Source organism: Acipenser ruthenus, chromosome 13 (assembly GCF_902713425.1).
Source record: "Acipenser ruthenus chromosome 13, fAciRut3.2 maternal haplotype, whole genome shotgun sequence".
NCBI classification, from domain to species: domain Eukaryota; kingdom Metazoa; phylum Chordata; class Actinopteri; order Acipenseriformes; family Acipenseridae; genus Acipenser; species Acipenser ruthenus.
This window is the reverse complement of record NC_081201.1, coordinates 19965481-19986182: the sequence shown is the minus strand read 5'-3', so window position 1 is coordinate 19986182 and position 20702 is coordinate 19965481. Positions and strand designations below refer to the sequence as shown.

General features: G+C 39.5%; 1 protein-coding gene across 1 annotated transcript in view; it reads left to right on the top strand.

The window, feature by feature from the left end:
• The window catches only part of plpp4 (phospholipid phosphatase 4), a 109374-nt gene that overhangs the window by 40260 nt on the left and 48412 nt on the right, over positions 1–20702 (top strand). Inside the window, exons 2-3 of the mRNA XM_034030735.3 lie at positions 13535–13640; positions 15805–15895. Coding sequence (XP_033886626.1) covers positions 13535–13640; positions 15805–15895 — 197 coding nt within the window. The remainder of the gene's footprint in view (positions 1–13534; positions 13641–15804; positions 15896–20702) is intronic.

Here is a 20702-nt window from a genome sequence, read left to right as displayed (position 1 = left end):
AACGTAAGTTATGCTATGCTTTGTTGAAAGCCTGATTGGTCAGGTATTTCAGTTGATTAATTGATAATTGACCTGTATTTCAGTATTTAAGCCCACCTGGGGGGTTGCAGAGTGGATTGCTTGGTTACATGGCATGTTGGAAAAAAAGCAAAAGCTTGTTGTCTTAGTTTTAGGCAATTTGTTTGTTTGAAAAATATTTTGTTGATGATTAAGATATAATGACTGGCAATTAAACGCATTTAAAGTGGTTGTAGCAAAATCATACCTGCTGTGCTCTTCACTTCATTATATAGGTCTCAAATGTGCAGTTTTGAAAGAATCACATAACAAACATACGTTTGCATCTTAAAACATAACACATGGTACTACATTAGAAGAATTGATTCTGCTTATTAGATAATCTGTGATGAAAAAATCACCAGCTTTCAAGCCTCACAGGTTTCTGCAGGTATGTTGAAATTTAAAGAAACAGGTGTTATTGTTTACATTTGCATATCAGAAGAAATGATAGATATGAAATTCCCTTTTAATGCTGTAAACTTAAGGTCCTCTAAACTTAAGCACAGTATATCTGTGCATGGCAATACATTTTCTCAGTGATTGTCCAGTCTCTCCAATATAAAGACTAGCACAGCAAATCATGTCATTTTGAGACTTTCCGCTAATAATGTGTTACTAATACAGACCCGTGAGGTTACCGGTTCACATCCAGCCCTTGCGCCTTTCTATTCAATTCACTGGGCTGAGATACCAAGCCCCCTATATGAAACAATCCTGACCCCTGTGGTTAAAACAAGTCATTTCAATGTCTGTGTTCTTAACATTATAAGAGATAAAATACTGTTAATATCTGATAGAATACTGTGTATTAGTGGAGGGAGGATGTCTGCAGAACAGAGGCTCTGCTCATGGGTGCACACGTGTGTGGGTATGGAAATTGTGTTTAATTGCGTTTAATTGTTTTATTATTTAAGTGACAAATTGCTTGAATGGCAAAGTGTGGAATGGTGGTGATTGGATATTTGATTGTCAGTTACCCCTGGCCACATGGTATAAAAGAGAACAAAGGACTGTCTGTGGGAGTTGGTGTGTAGGTGAGTGTAACATGTGAATATGTATACTGTGTTGGGAAGTTTGTAGTGAAGGCGAATGGCCAGCCTACAGTCGTTTTTGTTATTTTTTTTAAACCTTTTATTTTGGCCACTGCGCCTGTTTGTTCGTTGCTGTGTTTTGTTTGTTTAATTAAAAGGGCGCAATAGCGCTGAAACTGCAGCTTCTGTCTCTTGGTCTGCTTCCTGATGGTAACACACCTTGCCAGTGATGTTATCCTTTCACACTTGGTGTCAGAAGTGGGACAGCACCCCTAGAGACTCTGCAGGTTTAAAAAAAAAAAAAAATGGACAGAACAAAAGCCTGGAAGGGGCTCCATGGTGCCAAGCTTGTGTGGATCTTGGACACTGTTTCAAGGTGTGCCCATAAGGACACCCGTGGTTTCTGGAGGCCTTCGGGAGGTCCGAGGCAGGTTCAGCGGAGGAATGGCTCCTCAGAAAAATCCAACCCCAGCTGTCAGCCTGTCAGTGTGAGACGGACCACTCTACCGTCTATGCCCTGGAGGATGGTGGGCTGGATGCCCTTTTCGACTGCCTCGAGGCCCAAGCTTGGTGCCTCACCTGTGGAGAGCTCGGGCACTATATAGCGTTCTGCCCCCTTCAGGGTGAAGAGGAGTCGCCACCTGCCCGAAAGAGGAAGAAGGGATAGGAGCCACTGCCAGATTGCCCTGTACCACTGCCAACATTTCCACAGTCAGAGTGCCCCCCACCACTGCCAGCATTGCCACTACCAGTGTTGCCAGTGCCGGAGTGCCCCACACTGCTGACAGCATCACCGCCCATGCCTAGCATTGCCTCCCCTGCGGAGTACCCAGTGCCACCGCCCCTGCCGGGGTGCCTCGTGCCGGGGTGCCCCGTGTCACTGCCAGCGTTGCCACTGCTGTAATGTCCCTCATCGCTGCCAGCATTGTCACACCCAGTGCCCAGCGTCGCCACTGCCAGAGCAAGGGTTGCTGCTGCCAGAACCTGGAAAAAAAGGAGCCACCTGCCGTGGTGTTTGGACCTCTTGTTGCTAGGTCTAGATCCCAGGTCAATGCAACACCAGGCACAGTTGTTCACCTGGTCTCCTACTGCACTCCCCCTGAAACCCCAGACATCACTGCACAGTCAGCAGACGTCAGTGATGTTGCCCTTGCTTCCTGCTTTGTCCCCCCTGGTGGATCAGACATCGCTTCGCCGGCCAAGGGTTCTCACCTCTGCCTGCCTTTGCAACCACCCAGTCACTGGCCTGTGCTCCAGTCTCCCCTGCCACCCCATTTGTGTCCCCTGTCGCCGGTTCTCGGCCCCTTCCCAGAGACACCAGAATGTGGACTGACCCATCCTCCAACCCACCCGCAAGAAGTTCAAAGAATGGACAAATTGGGACTTGTGGGTAAGTGGTTGGGTTGCAGGGGGGAACGACCTTGGTATGGCCATGTGTGTTGCGCACAAGGGGGAGGATGTGTGCAGAACAGAGGCTCTGCATATGTATGTGGTGATGGAAATTGTGTTTAATTGTGTTTTATTGTTTGATTGTTTTAAGTGATCAGTTGTTTGAATAGAAGTGGCTAGGTGGTGATTGGATATTTGCTTGTCAATCACCGCTGGCCACATGGCATAATATAGAACAAAGGAGAGTCTGTGGGGGTTGGTGTGTAGGTGAGTGTAACCTGTGAATGTGTATACTGTGTTGGGAAGTTTGTAGTGAAGGTGAATGCCCTGCCTACAGTCATTTTTGTTGTATTTAAACCTTTTATCCTGGCCACTGCGCCTGTTTGTTTTTTGCTGTGTTTTGTTTGTTTTTTTTTGTTTAATTAAAAGAGTGCAATAGCACTGAAACTGCATCTTCTGACGCTGTCCTTTCAAAAATACCCTCCGGGCAGCAGACTTGTCTCTGGCTAGTTTACCCTCAGAGGGGGAATGATCAGCTGACCAAACCAATGATTGTTTCATCCCTTCATTCATCTCACTTTTTCTGTAAGAAATTATTACTGTATTGGTGCTTTGCTCTTTTTTTTTTTTTTTTGCATTTATGAGGCACCATACAAGATGATTGATCTGCACCCTTTATTAGTGTTGTCTAAGCAATTCAGAATTGCCTTGTAAATAAATCTAATTGTAATAATATATGCAGTGGACCTAAATAGGATTTAATGGATTTCACTAGTTAATTTGATTAAGTGCTTTAGTTTACTGTATTTACTGTATTGTACATGATGCCTATGTTTGTGGTATTATTAGAAGGTAATAAAGCTGGGTCTTTTGACTTATTATTATTTGTTTTGCTTTAATTGAGATTTGGAATTCAAATTACTACAACATTTGAAACTGGGCCATCTGCACAACAGGGAACCAGATACACACAAAAACATGTTAATACCGTAACTGCAGGATATATCGCTCAGCAATCAACTAGAATAATTATTGTCAACAGTATTTTAATGAATAAAACTGATGGGCCCTCAATCATGCCAAACACACAAGCAGACACAGCCCCTGCATATTAATGAAGTTCTAAATTAAAGTAAGAACACAGAATCTTTGTAGTGTGCTCAATAAATACTGCTCCTGGTTAAAACCACAGCATAGCATTAATCAGCTGGGTGCTAGAAAAAAAACAGTAGCTACAAAACCTCTAGTTTTGTTTGTGTTAATATGCTGTTTTCAATTCAGAGTTGTATCCAAAGAATGAAGTCTTTGTATTTGTAGTACAAAAATATAAACAGTTGATACCTGCAGGTACATTTTGAGTTACCTCTTTCATCTGGCAGTGTGAGATAGGCAAGGAGGCACTGTGACTGCTAAGCACTCTGGTGAGCTCAGAAATGAGGTTGAGGTTGTGGAGAAGGAGGTTAACTCTATAGCATGGCATTGACTGCAAACAGGTTAATATTTACCTGGCTTCAATACTTTTGGGAGCGGCTACTGATTGAAGGCGGGTTTGATGCCTGCTTGAATTTTGGATGAAGGGATTTTCCTCCTGCCAATCAAATGATTATATTTGTAGATTTATTTTCCTGCCTGCAACTTTGCATACTGTAGCTTTACATTGTGACAAAATGTGCTTCACAAAAGTGGGAAAAAAAGATGTATAAGGCATGCTCTTCTAGAGATAAAGCTGCCATTTTCTCTCAGCGATTGATAACAGTGATGCTTGTCCTCCATCTGTACTGTTAAAACAATAGTTTGAATATCAAGGAAAAAATAAATAAACATAGAACATACAAATTCACATTTAGTGCCTTGTGGTTTTCAAGAAGCATGGCTGCTACAAAAAAAGAAAACGCCTACATTTTGGCCCAATCTGTCAATGCTCTCCCCAGCATTTCAGTTTACAATCAAAATAATCAAAAGTTAATACAATCGAGAAGAAGAAGAAGAAACAGAAGGTGAAAAAAAAGGTACCAGCATAATGTGTGTCAGAATTATTGTATACATCAGTCCCAAGATCATTCTTCCAGAACCCAGTGTACAGAATGAGTCGCTGGAATGATGATGAACTGCACCTTCATTTCTTGATAAACACCCTGCCATTATTAATGGCACTCTGAACTAGCTGATAAGCCCAATAAATAACTGTCAGTGTGGCACTTTATTGGTTTGACCAGTAGACTGATCACTATCAATGCGTTACCAGGATAATTAAACTATTTACTGGATGATGGGATGAAAAGGGCTACAAATTAAGGCATTAGAAGCAATGCTATCACTGGTCTTCTTGTTTGTGTGTAGAAACTCTTTGATCTGCAATCAGTTATCATCATCCATTAAAATAAACTGCTTCACTTCTTGTGCTGTTGGTCATTGTATCCAAGCCATTGGAGCGAAATGTACCTAAAGGAACCATCTGAAACATTGAATCTATTCTGTTATTAATATTCTTTATCTTGCATGAAATGTTAAAAAATGCAAAAAAAATAAATAAAAATGCAAAGCCAAAAATGGATGCTAATTCAAGATCATTATTTTCCTTTACTGTCATTTTTATTTTTGCATTTCTCATTTATCCTGTGTACTCCCTATGATTCTTAGAAGTACCCCCAGGGCTTATTTACAATCATTCTGTTCAGGGTTCTGTCCTATATTGAGTTCTATCGCCTTTTCTCTTAAGCTGCCTTTACCTGCTTTGGGTTTATCTGGTGAATCCTGATGGTACAGCCTTCCTCATTCAATTCAAATCATGTGACCATGTCACTTTTCAACTCTGCCATCTCCACCTCCTCCTTCTGTCTATATACATTCAGATAAACGCAAAGCCAGATAAAGGCAGATTTAGAGAACAATGATAATAACGTAATAGTGGAGCAACACAACTCAGAATGATTGCAATTAAAAAAAAAGTACGTTGACATTTGAAGTTACCTGCCCTTTAACACTAGAACGACCATGTTTATAGGCATACCTAGAACAACCATGACTGGTCAATTTGACAGGCATGTTAAAAACAACATAAATATTATAATGAAAGGATCCTGTGCTTTTCAAAATATGCAATGCACTTACCGCACTGCATATTTTGGCACAGCTATCAACAGTAATCCAAGCTTCTGGCACCAAATGCTCAATGGGAATATACTAGTGCAATGAAAGTTTCTAATTCCTCCAAGGGCAATGACCAGGGATCATCTTGTAGTTGTCGGTGGGCTTCTGCTTCAGTGCAGCGTTGTATGTGGTGAAGTCAACAATCTCCCTCCCGACCTGTGTGTGCCCCGGACTGGGTGGTTTGACAGTTCATTCCAGGGTCAGTCGAAAGTCGGCCATCCAAAACGGGGGCAAAGCCACAATACTAGAAGTCAGCGCATTACTACTGGATTGGAGGAGACGTGATTGCACTCGAGTCCATTAACACTAGAACCACAGAGATTTCGGACTTCATAGAACCGCCGCACCCACAAATTGTGTGGCTCCATTTTAAAACGGCTTCGATATGAAAATGAAAAACAGACAATCAGATACAACTTAATACTTTTTATTTATGAACATCATAAATAACATTTTCAGAGCAGAAACACCGTATTTACATTGAAAATTAAACTTTTTTCTTATTTTTTTTCAAAAAGAGCACATATACATAAACATTTATTACAAAAACTGTAATAAAATTAACTTTACGCAATAAACTTCTGTGTAAACAGGTGTAGAAAGCTGTATGCACGTATACAATTATAAAACATAAACAACTAGTTATTAAAATAGCATAAAACAAAAATATAACATAACTTATGTAACGTGAAATCACTTTGAGTGAAACAGAGTTCAAATTCTCTGTCTGTCTGTCTTTTATTCCATGTGCCAGTGGGTGCAGCACTGGCTGAAGGTTGAGGGGCATTTGCTAGCCGGCTTTTGTGTCTCTTATAAAAATGTTTCTGCCGTAGCTCCAGGGCTAGCTGCAAAGTCCCTCCGAGTGATTGTGTTGCCGGTGCACTCCTTGTACAAAACCCAAGCGTTGATGGCTGCCAGGTCCAAAACATTATAAAAAAACAGACACAGGCCACCTGCGAGGACCACCTTTGACAGAATACAACCGTGCCATGTGATCCAGTATATCCAAACCGTACTTCGTTGCGTTGTAAAATGAAACAGTCTCTGGTTTTCATTTAGCATCAGTCCCGATGGTCACTGATTTGTGCAGAGAGCTTCTTCAACTTTTCTTCAACTCCCTGGCCAAATGGAGAGAAGTAAAAAAATTGTCAGTGGTGACATTTTGTCCTTTGCCCAAGTACGGCACCATCAGCCTCAGCACAACACTGTCTCCCAGTCTCTCACCAGCTGGGCGCATTTTGTCCTTTCCTAGGTAGGGGAAACCATTTATTTGGAATTCACGTCAGGTGCAAGCCAGAATTTGATGCCAAACTTGTCTGGTTTGTTGGCGTGCCTTTGTGGGATACAGCTGCTCATCCATGGTGATATTAGGTCCAGGCTTATAGCAGGCAATGCTATTTGTGATGAAGCTGTCCCAAACCTCTGATGCCATATCAAATTTGTTTTTAATAAGTCGAGCTGCTCTTGTTGTTCTCCAATCAAAACGTATGAATCTCAGGATTTCCCGAAAGCAATTCCGTGACATTGTTTCCTTGAAGACGGGAAGACCCAGTAGCTTGCCACATAAATGCTTTTGCTCGCATATGTGCCACGCACATACAGGATTGCAATGAAAGCTTGTAATTCCTCCTAAGACAGTTCCCAGGGGTCAACATTCAGTACCCACTGTGCCTCTGCCACGGTACAGCGCTAAATGTAGCAGCAGTTGCATAGAGATCAACAACAGAAATGCACTGAGTGGGGTATCTATGTTTTGTTTTGCGTGCAGTGTTGGGCCTGAAGCGTCAGACAAAACATTTTCTGATGTGCGTTTTCTCAAAGCCTCATCACTGGGATTTATAATTTTCCAAACTGTCCCGTCTTTGCACGTCTCCTGAATGACGCTTGGAGAAGCTGATGCAGCAGGTGTATTTGTCCTTGGTGCTGGTGGTGATAAAGCGGCAGATGCAGGAGGAGCCGCAGGGACAGCATCTGTTTCTCCAGTAGTGGATCTGGATCTGCCACAGCCACGGCCACGGCCATGACCTCTCCCTCTCCCCCGTGGTTGGCACTTGTTGTGTTTGTCCTCACTTTCACTGTCAGAATTGCTGGTTTCGACAGCCCTGGATGCGTCGATGTCATTATCACTCACCCCGCCACCGGAATCTCCTTCAGCCAAATCTTGTAACAGTTCAAGCACTTCTTCCGTATTCAGTACTCGTCTTTAAGCCATCTTCTCAGTCAATATACAGATAATAATGGAGTACCCACAGCAGAATCTAATAAACGCTAACACCAGCCAGCCTGTAGCCAGCCCTACACTTAATACAAAAGAATTAGCATACATGACTATTATTATTATTTTTATTTCTTAGCAGATTCCCTTATCCAGGGCGACTTACAATTGTTATAAGATATCACATTATTTCACATTATACAGATATCACATTATTTTATTTTATTTTATTTTTTTTGATCAAGAGGTGACTGATCAAGGCATTGATCACAACACCTGGGTTTGCAACGTTCTCAAGATTGAATTACAAAGGACAGTTACAAACTTACTGAGCTGATTCAGAGGACAGGCAGACGAGAAAAAAAGTAGCGTAGCTATATCACACTGTATTGTGATTCAATGTGTATATTTTGTGACAACTGCTAAAAAAATAAATAATAATAATAATAATAATAATAATAATAATAATAATAATAATAATAATAATAATAAATGGTGTGTAGAATGACTTTCATTAGTGTTTCAGCACTCGACAGGAGTATATAATATGTTCTTTCACAATGACTTTGAATTCATTACAAAGCCCAGACTAAATTGTATTGATTTCGAAACACTGTATTGGTATTTAATTCAAATATTTAGTAACACTTAAGAACAGACATGCATGAGATATTCACATACGCGGGGATATTTAAATTTGAATTACAAAAGCCGTTCCAAAGCGGCTATGGCGGTGCTAGTGTTAAATCATCATAATGACAGATGGGTGCAATGGTGGATGACCGGAACTACAAACTCACATACATTTTGGACACAGCTATTCTTGTCCCATGTGTGATAGGTAGGGCCCTCCAGACTGTTGCCCTTTTAGTGTTTTAGCTGGGGATGTGCAATAGTGGCAGCAGTGTGGAGTAGTGGTTAGGGCTCTGAACTCTTGACTGGAGGGTTGTGGGTTCAATCCCAGGTAGGAGGACACTGCTGCTGTACCCTTGAGCAAGGTACTTTACTTAGATTGCTGCAGTAAAAACCCAACTGTATAAATTGGTAATTGTATGTAAAAATAATGTGTAAAAAATAATGTAATTGTATGTAAAAATAATATGATATCTTATAACAATTGTAAGTTGCCCTGGATAAGGGTGTCTGCTAATAAATAAAAATAATAATAATAATAATAGCTGTCAAGATTCAGACCAGAACATTTCTTCTGGAATGTTTAAAAGCCTGCTATAGTTGACTCGCAAAGTCTCCAGTAAGAACAGGCACATCTGTTACTAGGTTACAAGAAATTCAATTGAAAAACAGGGTCTCCTGACAGTAAAAAAGTGTGCATGTATCATAAAGCAGGGTTTATTGTGAAGTTGTCAATCAAAAGCTGCACACTGTACCGTTTCTTAAAAAATACCACCTGAGACTGAAAAAGAAATAACTAGGCAGGAGAAAAATAGGTCATGTTGACTTAGACTGCAAATCATTATTAACCCCTGGTCAGCGGATACATCTTGCTATACAGGGGAAGAAACACATGCATCCAAATGGAAAATAATGAAAATATGAAACTACAGTAAAGTGGGGTGTTCCAGGCAGGTAGATGTTTGACATTTTAAAGTCATTGCACTGAACTCCCTGGTTGGGATTAATAATGGCTTTATTAGCAGAGTTGAATGGTCATATTCTGGGTTAACTTGATTCAATCGCTGATCAGAATTGCAGCGTCAGCACTGCTTTGCAGCTACCTGTAAGATGTGCTGGTGTTGTCAACTCCTTCATTAGAGTCCATCTGAAAACAACAGCCCCAAGCAGCAAAGGTCTACCGGGTCCTTTTTACAGGACTGATGCTTCAGAGAAAGCTTGCATCTGCAGAACATCTCCCCGGAGCTGTACAATATTGTATCATGTTTTGAAACACTTTTAAAAGTCAGGGAGAGAGGCTCATCAGTTGTAAGTCAATTTCTTCAAAGTGCTTGTGGGAACTCAGCAATTAGATAAAGACACTGGTCTTCACTCTAACTGTTGTTTGAGTACATGAACAGTTTATGGTCAGATATTATTTCAAATATAAAGAAATCTTGGGATTTGAAACCTGGTCTCATGGACCCAGTGCTTTAGACTGCTATTTGGTTTCCCATATTTCTGTTTTATCTTAACCAAGCTTTGCTTTAGTAACATATTTGGATGTTGCCACTCCATAATCTTTAGTGGCCACAGTGGAGTAACTAAACATCCAATTTAAAAAACATGACAATTATACAGAAATGTATAATAACGGCAGGTACGTAATGTGTTTTTAAACTGTATGTGTTTGGACATCAGGAGTCTGATTTCCAGGTTTTATTCTTTATTCTCTGTGACGGAGTGGCATGACTATAATATGCATTGAAAATATTGTTATGTATTGTAAAAAAGTTACAGTGTACTTAGGCTTGCTCCTTTTCAACATTTATTTTTCAGGGTCTCACAAAATACTACAATCCTACTATCTGATGAAAGTTCTTCATTGGCGAACACCATCAAACCTGTTAATTATACAACAGGTTTCTCCACTTTCAGATTGAGTCATTTGTGACGAGCTGAGCTGGGGCAGTAATACTGGTATCCAAAGTCAACAATAGGGAAGCGTCCGGTATGATTGATGCCCGTTTTATTTGCTGTGATTTTCCATGGCTTGGAAATATGTTCTCTCTGGGCGCATTTGGTCAGCAGCTGGTCAGAAACAAAGAATACATTAAAAATGATCACATTAAGTAGCAAAGCTCTTGCAACAGGTTGCACAATAACAGGTTTCTTGATGTAAAAAATAAACTCTAAAAAAATAAAGGTGAGTGATTAATTACAGTATTTTGTAAGCTCCTGAAAAATAAACATTAAAAAGGAGCAAGCCTATATGTTTTGAGGAACGTGCTGTATAGTCTGCAGTGTATCTTTCTCAGGAATGTTGTTGCTTTCCTGAGAAATCCAGGTGAGAATGTAAAAATTGAATTTTGCAGATTTAACTAGCCTACACTCTCCACAGAATCTGATATTTATATCTGTCACCGTTCAGATCAGATGAATGGGTCCCCAGAGACTTGCTGTGTATCGCAGACAAACAGCTGCTCTGGTCTCCACAGAAAATGTGCCTTCGCTTTCTGGAGGTCAACCCGTATCAGTGTAACAGAAGAACATACGCATTCAATTTACTTCTCTGCACACTACGGCCCTCTCCTGTCTATTAACATATACCTGAAATCCTTCTTCTGAAAGCTGCGTCATTCTGTGAAAAAGAGCAATGGTTTAGATTAGATCCATGAGGAACTCTTTGTATCCAAAGCATTTCCACCACGAGCATTTTGTGTTTCATTTATTTCTGAGGTGTAAGTGCTGTAAAACTAAATCCCTGACATTGCTGGGTTCAATTTTGAAGAGTAGGTAGCTTCAAATGTCATCTGAATTTCTCCTTTACATTCCATTACACCTTTGATGGTGTTTGCAATAATTCTCAGTCATCTCTATGTCTCTCTTGTTCTACATATAAATGTGTAGGTGAAGGGTCACATTGTCAAATTATTTAATGCAATGAGGAAGGCTGTTCAGCTCCAGCACTTAAGATTTTGCTAATAAAGGTTTGCCACGGTAACAGCATACTGTACAGAAGCACGGTGTAATAAAGCACAGTGAGGTTTTCTACAGAAATTGATAAACAAATGGCAATAACTATTAAGGTTATAAATGAACCAAATATGAACCAACTGATATTTCATCCCTATGCCGTGCTACTATATAAGTATCAGATAGCGTCAACATCAAGACCACTGCGGGATATCTGTTACAGGTTTGCCATTTCTGGTAATGCTTTGCTGTAAGACAGCAGCAGTACAGATTCATTTATTGTGCAATTTTGTGTGCATTTAAATCTAATTTGCATTGCTTTTCTTTGATTCCTTGACATGAATGCATGTGTTTCGTCACAATTTGTGCGCGTCATTAATTTTCAGTTTAAACATTAGGGAATATTTCATTGCATTAACAGTTAATGGTTAATGCAGTTTGTTCCACATTGTAATTCTAGACAAGTAAGATATTTACTAAATTAATTGTACACAAAGAAAAAATACTTTTTTAGTAGCCTTTTCAGTTAACCACATTCCTTGCCATTGTAGCATGTCATCCACATACAACCATATATGGGATGACAGAGCCTGGCAACTGGGGAGACCACCTGGGGAGACCCAAGGGCTATGGGCATTGATACGTATTTGTGGCACGCTATGGGTTAATAAATGTGTACTCAGTCACATGGGTTTGTTCTGCAGTTGTTTTGGGAACCTGATAGGCTAGGCTGCACCTGGAGGGAGGGACTTCCATGGGCTATATAGCTAGCGACCGGTTTTGCAGTGGATAGAGCTAGAAAGAGCTAGAAAAAGCTGGCTGAAGCCAAGATTGGCAGCAGGCTTCTGAAGGACACACTGTACAGTGCATCAGAGCAAACTGTAATATGTAGATCCCAAGTTTCAACAGCTGGAATGCTGGTCCAGACTATTTGCTGCAGATGAGCAGATCAATTATTACAATTACATTCTGAATCGAGAAAAAAATGTGGTTAATTTAAAATGATATACCGTAATTTGCAACTTGAATTAAGAACCCATCACTGAATGGTGTGTACATACAATTGTATGTTGATAATAACAAACTTCAGTTTTTTATATCACCCAAACGGTGATATAAAAAGTTTTATTTCGTGGATTGTACAAAGACTGTCGCGGGTCTGCAGGTTTTAATGTCAATTTGCAGATCACTTGGGTGGTCTGTACTAAAAACCCAACTGTTGAGACTTACGTGACCTAGTGTGTCCTTACATTACAGTTTAAACCTCTCCAGCAGATGGACACGCTTGGGGGTGCTTGAAGTGTGAGCGTGGTTCGAATCCTGTCTGTTGTATTGGCCTTTGCACTCCAGCCAGGTTAGGGAGATAACACTAGACACACACATCATAGATAGACATCACTCAGCGTTACACTACATCTCAAAAGAAAAGAGATTCCATGTGGAACATCCCCAGACGAGCTCTTTGCATAGATTGAGTAGTTAGTGCTCACCAAGGCTTTAACATCTTCCTCTTCTTGTTGGCTTGAGCAGTCTTATTGCTCTGCCCCATTTTCTTCTGTTGTTTTATCTGGGATGTACCAATTTTTCAGACACAAAGTAAAAATTAGACAGTACTAAATGCTCTGGGAGCATCCACACTTTGAATAGCATCTGTTTTATACATAATTTTATTTCAGTCGTCGCACTGGGGTAATGAATAGGAATTTAAACCGAACCGTGATAGTGACTTTAGGGCATCATAAGGGTTGTAATACAATAAGTGAAAAGTTTGGGGAAAAAGGATTAGGGTTATGTGTAGATCTTACTGGAAGTATGGATCTTTTGTGGAAGACAATGTGTGTTTTCTCACTGTGACAGAAGTGATATTTGAATCAAAAAGCATCTTGGGTTAATATCACTTCTACTTTGTGAGAAGTTTGAGGGTTGGCTTTGAAATATTTCAGCCTGTAGTATGAAATACAAGCAAAGAACCGAAAGATTGTCAGCAGGAAACCTTTACAAATGACTTGCTATTCAAAGGCTCTGATTCTCTTAAAGAGGCCAATCTGTACCTAATAGAAACTGACTGGAGCTCTGTTTCAAACCTTGTGTCTTTGTCCAGCTTCACAGAGTTTCTGGACCCCTTCGAGAGAGTTATTCAACCCGAAGAGGTGTGGCTTTACAAAAACCCACTGGTGCAGTCAGACCTGCCTACACAGGTCATGTTTGTAAGTACATCTGTTCCAGATTTACTCTTCTGCTTTCATTGTGGATAACTTGTGGTTTCATCTTTGTTCATTCTTTGAAGTGGAGATGTTGCATTTAGACTTGTACACTCTCTGGTTTAGAATACTACTACTCCTACTACTATTACTACAAATGTTTAGCCAATCACTGAGAAAAGGTATAGACCATTAAAGATATTAGTTGGGGTTATTATTTTTTTTATCAGTTTTTCCATTCGGTTTGCTTACTGGTTTCCAGAGAGTGGATCTTTTTAAATTTAACACCCTGTAAATACAATATTATCAAATAGATCAAAGAGACCAATATCCACTTCCAGCACAAAAGGACAGATGCACAGGCGCCTCCATGTTTTATCACAGAGGTGTTTTTTCTAGATATAAAAACATAATAGCGACATAAGGACAGATAGACAGACAGGGTACCAACATTTACCTCCAGAATGTGATACTCCTGATAACTAGTACTAAAAAGGACCAGGTATATGCAAAAGGACCGGGTACATGCAGAAACCCTAGTCCTGTGAAAAAGAACCTGCTCCTGCTTCAACATGGAATTCAGATTCAATCAGCAATATGAAACTCACGGTACCTGTAAAATTATACAAGCCTTTCTAATGTGCATATCTGTCTTCTGCTGGAAGAAAAGTGAAATAACAAAGAAATGCTAAAATCTGTTTCTGTGGTGAGCCAGGAAATTAATGACACCTTAAAAGTATCTTGCATTACTAATAGCTCTTTACTTCCTCATTCCTTTTTTCGTTATTAGTCAGGTCTGTATTTGTCACAGAAATACCAATGCTTGTTCACAGTGTTACATTCAAAACAGAGCAGTGAAGTTGATTAGCATTCCTGCTACCAATACAAATAGAAACACTACCACTAATGTCATACCCAGATAAAGATGTCAACTTAAAGTGCAACTTGGTACAGATATGTAACGTCACAATTTTCTTAATGTGTTCTTCTTGTTGATTGACTTTGTATAATTTTCTGTTTTAGTCATTACATTCTTGAAACTTTTTAAGTCGTACAAGTTTAAAGTGCCCCTGTGGCCTCAATAGAGCTCTCACACATTTCTTCTGTACAGCTGGTAGACCAGACTGAAAACAATTGTCCTCCTGCAACACTGTGCCCGAGGCTGATGTAAGAAAAGAAAGAAGAGCTCTATTGAGGCCAAGTTTCAAAAAGTCACTAGGATTTTCAAAACAAGAGGAATGCATTAGTAAAGAAAACTCTTCGGAAATCTTTTTTTTTTTTTATACAGCCACACAACACTAATTAATGTATCTAATATAAGATCAAACACTTTGTTTTTGTTTTAAAACAGTATCAGCACATGTATGCCAATCTTTAATAAAGTCTTAATTTTTTAAAAGAGAAAATGGCATGTAAATGATAGAAAACAGAAGCAAGCTGTTCAGAGTGCTTAAAAAGCCATGCATTGCAGTACTTACGTTGTTTAGTTCTAGATTATTTTTTTTAAATCATCAGGAGTTAATTCAAGACTGGAAATGCTTTGAAAATAGAGCCTGGAGTTTTTATCTGCTTTTAGGTTTTTTGTAGATAATCCCTTGCTCCAGCTCATCAAACCTGACCATAATATTAAGTACTATACCTTCAAATGACATTTCATTTCTTTTTAAAATCTCCCCTTACTATTGATGGTGTTTGCAATCGCCCTGCGTAATTCTGGGTCCTCTAAATCTCCCATTACCTGGCTTTAAGCTGCTTGGAACAGAACAGAACTGCACAGAACTGAACAGAACTGGACAGAACTCTTCATTCCATTCGTCTCATGTGGCAATAATGAGTCTTCAACCCTGCCAGCCTCACACACTCTACACATATATAGACAAATAGTAGCTGGTGCTGAGAGAAACGAGAGAGTAAATTGAAAATGAAAAACTTCATACATTTAATGACAACATTTAAATTAGACCTTGAGAAAGGACATCTAGTGGAAATGGTAGTATTCAGATTGTGATTTGAATTGATTACAAAAACTAACTAACTAACTAACTAACTTCTTGCAGTGACAATATGATTGGACTAAAGGATGGATCATTGAACTGCCTTTGATAAATACATTTTGCTAGGAGAAAGGCTAGTCTTGTAATCGATTGACTTTCTTCCTTGTTTTATGCAGGCAATTTCATTCCTGACACCCCTGGCAGTCATTTTTGTGGTGAAAATAATCCGAAGGACAGATAAAACGGAAATCAAAGAAGCCTGCCTAGGTAAAGCATATCCTATACTTACTGAGTTCAATATGATGTGTTTTATGGTCTGTATGTATTCGTATGCTGATTTTTTATGGAGGTGTATTTCATTCCTTAGAAACATGTTTTTTTATAAATGCACAAGGTTGCAGCTACAGTGCTTGAACAGTATTTAATATTTTGATCGTTTAAAAATGTAAATGAAAAAATCATGAAAGTGACTTCCACACCATTTGAGAAATCTAATTAAAATTGAAGGTTGATCAGGGATGAAGCTGTGTTTGCTGTTGGAAATTTGAGATCAAAATCTATTTTGCATTTCATCATGGTATTTAGTAAAATGAGTTTGATTACAACGGGATCAAGGTTAGTATAATGCATTTTGGAGGGTGAGGGTTATTGCACTATTTACAGAACGCTGACACAGAGTAGTTAACTATCTATCACATATGTGGGTGTCTTCATCATCACATCTAATTGCAGTAGCTGACTGTTTAGATCATTAAAATGTACAAAGACACCTTTTGCAATGGTGATTAAATGAGGTACCAGTATCTTAGGGCTTTCAGTGGTGGTTCAGTAAATGAATAATATTTAGGGTACAACTGCACTGTGGCTTGCTCATTAAAATGAATGTATCTAAAGATATGATACTATATTCAGGGATACCAAGATAGACAAATAAGGGGATTGAGTGGGGTTACATTAATGGCAAGGATTTTCCATTCCAATGCATTTTTTGCTTTCTGGAAATCTGTTTTGTTTCCATTTGTGTAGGTTGCCAGCGGACCTTGCTGGCAGCCCACTTGGTTTATATAGGTGGGCAATGCAAGCTTCTAAGTAGAAAATGCCCCACTCCAAGTTGTGCATCATTCTTAGTAAAAAGATTACATGATTTTTTTTTTTTTTTTTTAAACAAATTTTTTGGCATTTTTATTTTTATTTTACTGAAATATTTTTTTTATGTTTATATTTATGAATATTTTAATTCAATCCAGTATTACCTCACATTATACAAACTGATACTTTCATCAGATGTGTTTGCTCGGCCTAAATGTTAATTAAACCCTGGAAGACAACAGCTCATTAATTGTGCCTTTATAGGACGGTGCCAATGCTGAAAAAAAAAAGAAAAAGATAATTGTCATGCCCCACTACCAAGGAATATGGCTCGATTTGGATTCAAGTGTATTGTTTTCTATATCTGTCTGTTTAAAAGAAATACAACAAAAAAATACATTACTAGACATTTTAATTATGTTTAATGTGAAAATAACAGCAAAAAGGATTTTCTTACAGACCACCAACATGAAACAAAAGCACATATACTGTAGTGATACTGTCTATTTCACTCATAAAAAACACTATCTTTAAAACAAGTATTACTGTGTAGCTATATTGTGTATGCACTTCTGTTACATTAATCAATGTATGTATTTAAAATTAAACAATGATGGCAAAAAATATTGACAATTGTTTGCGGTATATAGACATATAAGGTGAGTTTGTATTTTAATAGTGTTTATAAGCACCACACTGTACGGTTCATTGAGCTCAACCATGAGGCCCTTCTGATTTATAGGTGAAGCATCTCATTTAAGAATTTTAATGGCTTTGAAAAATAATTCAACGAGATATCATTTTCTTTGGTTGAAGTAAGGTGACCAGACGTCCCATTTTAGATGGGACAGTCCCACTTTTGGAACACTGGACCCAGTGTCCACAGAACCTTTCTTGGGATGCTCATTTCGTCCCTTTTTTCCCAGCTTATTGTCGCACTGGTAACAGAATATTGTATTTTCATGCAGGGTGCTGTGTTTCTACCATATCAGTACAACACTTGATGTGACTGTTGTGTTGTTTGTAAGAAGTGTAGAGAACACACCGGATGCCATGCTGTCTTTTATGTTTACCTTTTATTAATAAGCCCGTCTTCCTCATCCTGGAAGCACTCCCACCGGGTCATGCCTCCGTCACTATCCAGAGGGGTTAACCCTTTAGTTGCCTACTGGCACATCCCCCCCTTTTAGCTAAGACCTTATTAATTCCAATTACATTTTTTGTTTCTCTACAACACAGTTAATAATTCAACAGAAATGAACTAAAGGCCAGGGTAGACTGCCTGTGCCTTAAGAGTTTGCTGAGGGGATTATCTTGCCCCATCTTTCAGTCAGCTCTCTAATTCTATTTAGACGCACACATATTCCTTTCCTTTTTTTTTACAAGTCCATTCTCAGTGGAAATTCTTCCTGATCTGGTCACAGTGTCTCTGGGCTGCATCTGTGGACTCTCTGGAATAACTTGCAGATGTGAACGATTTCTGCGAAGGCTTCCCATTGTTGAATCAATTTCATAGGACCTGGGGGTAGCTGATGGTCCTACAACTGCTCCTGTTGCTTTTGTGTTTCTTACCAAACCCTCTGTCCCATTTCCATGTTTGGTAATTAATTCACTCTATGTCTTTTGTTGTAGTTCCTTGACTGACTTTCCTTCAACATTCTTTCTTTCTCTCTAAATGTACTGAGGTCAGGCCACTTTGGCTTCAGCTGCTTTGATGGAACTGGTAATGGAGTTCTTATCTTCCTTCCCATTAGCAACTGAGCAGGTGATATCCCATGTGCTAATGGTGTGGATCGGTATGCCATTAGTGCTTTGTGAGGATCCTTCTCTTTGTTCAGCAGCATTTTAACTGTTTTAACTGCCCTCTCTGCCTCATCATTGCCCTGAGGATAACAGGGGCTGCTTGTAGTGTGATAGTCATACTCATTCTCAATTGCAAATTCTGCAAACTCTGATGATGCAAACTGTGGATCGTTATCAGTAATCAATGTCTCAGGGACACCATACCTGGCAAAGATAGCTTTTAACCTTTCTACGGTCTTGGATGTTGTGGTAACTGGCAGATTTGAAACTTCAATATATCTGCAGGAGTAGTCAACTACTACTATGTAATTTCCATTTCTCCAGTGAAATATGTCTGCCGCAACTCGTTGCCATGGTCTAGATGGTAGTTCAGTCATCATCAGAGGCTCTGGTCTGGTCTGTGATTCTTAGGCACAGATCTCGTATCTTCCCACTAATTCACATATCTGTTTTGTTATTCCTGGCCATCAGATAGATCCTTGGGTTTGGTGGATCCTTTCAAGTATTTCTTGTCTCATCTGTTGAGGAATTACTATTCGCTCACCTTTTAACAGCAAGCCTTCTGCTCTGTGTATATCTGTTCTTTCTTGCCAGAATAGGAGAAGGTGTTCTGGAACTTCTCTTCTGTTACTGGGCTAGCCTTTTTCTGTGTATCTTCCCAACTGTTTGCATGTACTATCACTGTTTTGAGCTTCTCTTATTTGTTCTATTTTTGTTTTAATTGCTGGTACATGCTGCATGATTTGGTCTACGTACACTTGGTACTCAGTTTCTATCAGTTTCTCTTCTGTTGTCAGCTTTGTTTGCAGTGGTGCTCTTGACAATGTATCTGCTGTTATTAGATTTTTTCCTGGCACTTGCACTATGTTGTATCTGAATCTGAGTAGTCTCAATCTAAATCTCAGAATTCTTGGTGGTAGGTCACCCAAGGCTCTTGATCCTAGCAACGAGATCAACGGTTTATGATCAGTCCTGATTGTGAAGTCCAATCTGAGCAAGTATGCACTCAGACGTTCACACGCCCAGGTCGCTGCTAAGGCTTCCTTTTCTATCTGTGCATATCTGGTTTCTGTGTCAGTTAGACTTCTGGAAATGAAGACAACTGGTCTCCATTCCCCGTCTGGCTGTCAAAACTCCACCCAGCCCGTAGAGGCATCTGCAGCACTTTGTGTAATCTTCTGTCATGCTCTTCTCTATCTTTTCCATAGACTAGTATGTCATCAGCATGACAAACTGTTCCTTCTATTCCAGCTATCAATTATGATATTCTCTTTTGGAAGTGCTCGGGCGCTGATGAAATTCCAAATGGTAGCCTATGAAAGCAATATCTTCCAAATGGTGTTATAAATGTGGTTAGTGGTGCTGAGTCTTTGTAGAGCGGTACTTGCCAGAATCTCGCTGTGGCATCGAGCTTCATGAAGACTGTTGCTCCTGCTAACTGTGCTAAAGTCTGCTGGTAGTATATGTCTTTCTCTGCATACATTTTCATTTAGTCTGGTTAGGTCTACACAAATTTGTATGTTCCCATTTGGTTTCGGAACTACCACCATACCTGCACACCACTCTGTTGGCTCTTCAATTCTTGTAATAACTCCCATTTGTTCCATCCTTCCCAGTTCTTCTTTTACTTTTCCCAGTAAGGGCAAAGGAACTCTTCTTGGTGCAGAATGGGGCTATGGGGTTGCTGACTCTTTCAATTTGATTTTATATTCCCCCTGCAGCTTTCCCAATCCAGTAAATACTTGAGGGTAGCATTCTTTGAACTGTGTTTCTGCATCTCGGATGAGCTGAATGCTTCAAAAGGTGTAAACTTTGTATTGCTGGTAATCCTAGTAATGATGTTACTAGCCCAGGCACCACAAAAACTTCTTGATTAACCTTCTTCGCTCCTTTTTCCAGAATAGCTATGAACTGCCCTTTTATTTGGGCCACTAAGAGCTTTCTTTGGTCTCTTTAAATCTCCGTCGTGCTGTCTGGAGTATAGGTTCTCTGGGATGGCTGTTACAGCAGCTCCTGTATCTGTATCAGCCATTGTTTCCACAGCTCTTTTTCTTCTTGAGTGTGTATAGCTCTGTAGCAGGGTCGTAGAAAGTCCTGCACATGAAAAGGGGTGAGAGCAAAGCCCTGGTGAATTAAAATGTATTCGATTATTTTAGAACGGGGTCCCCTGTGTAGCTTATTA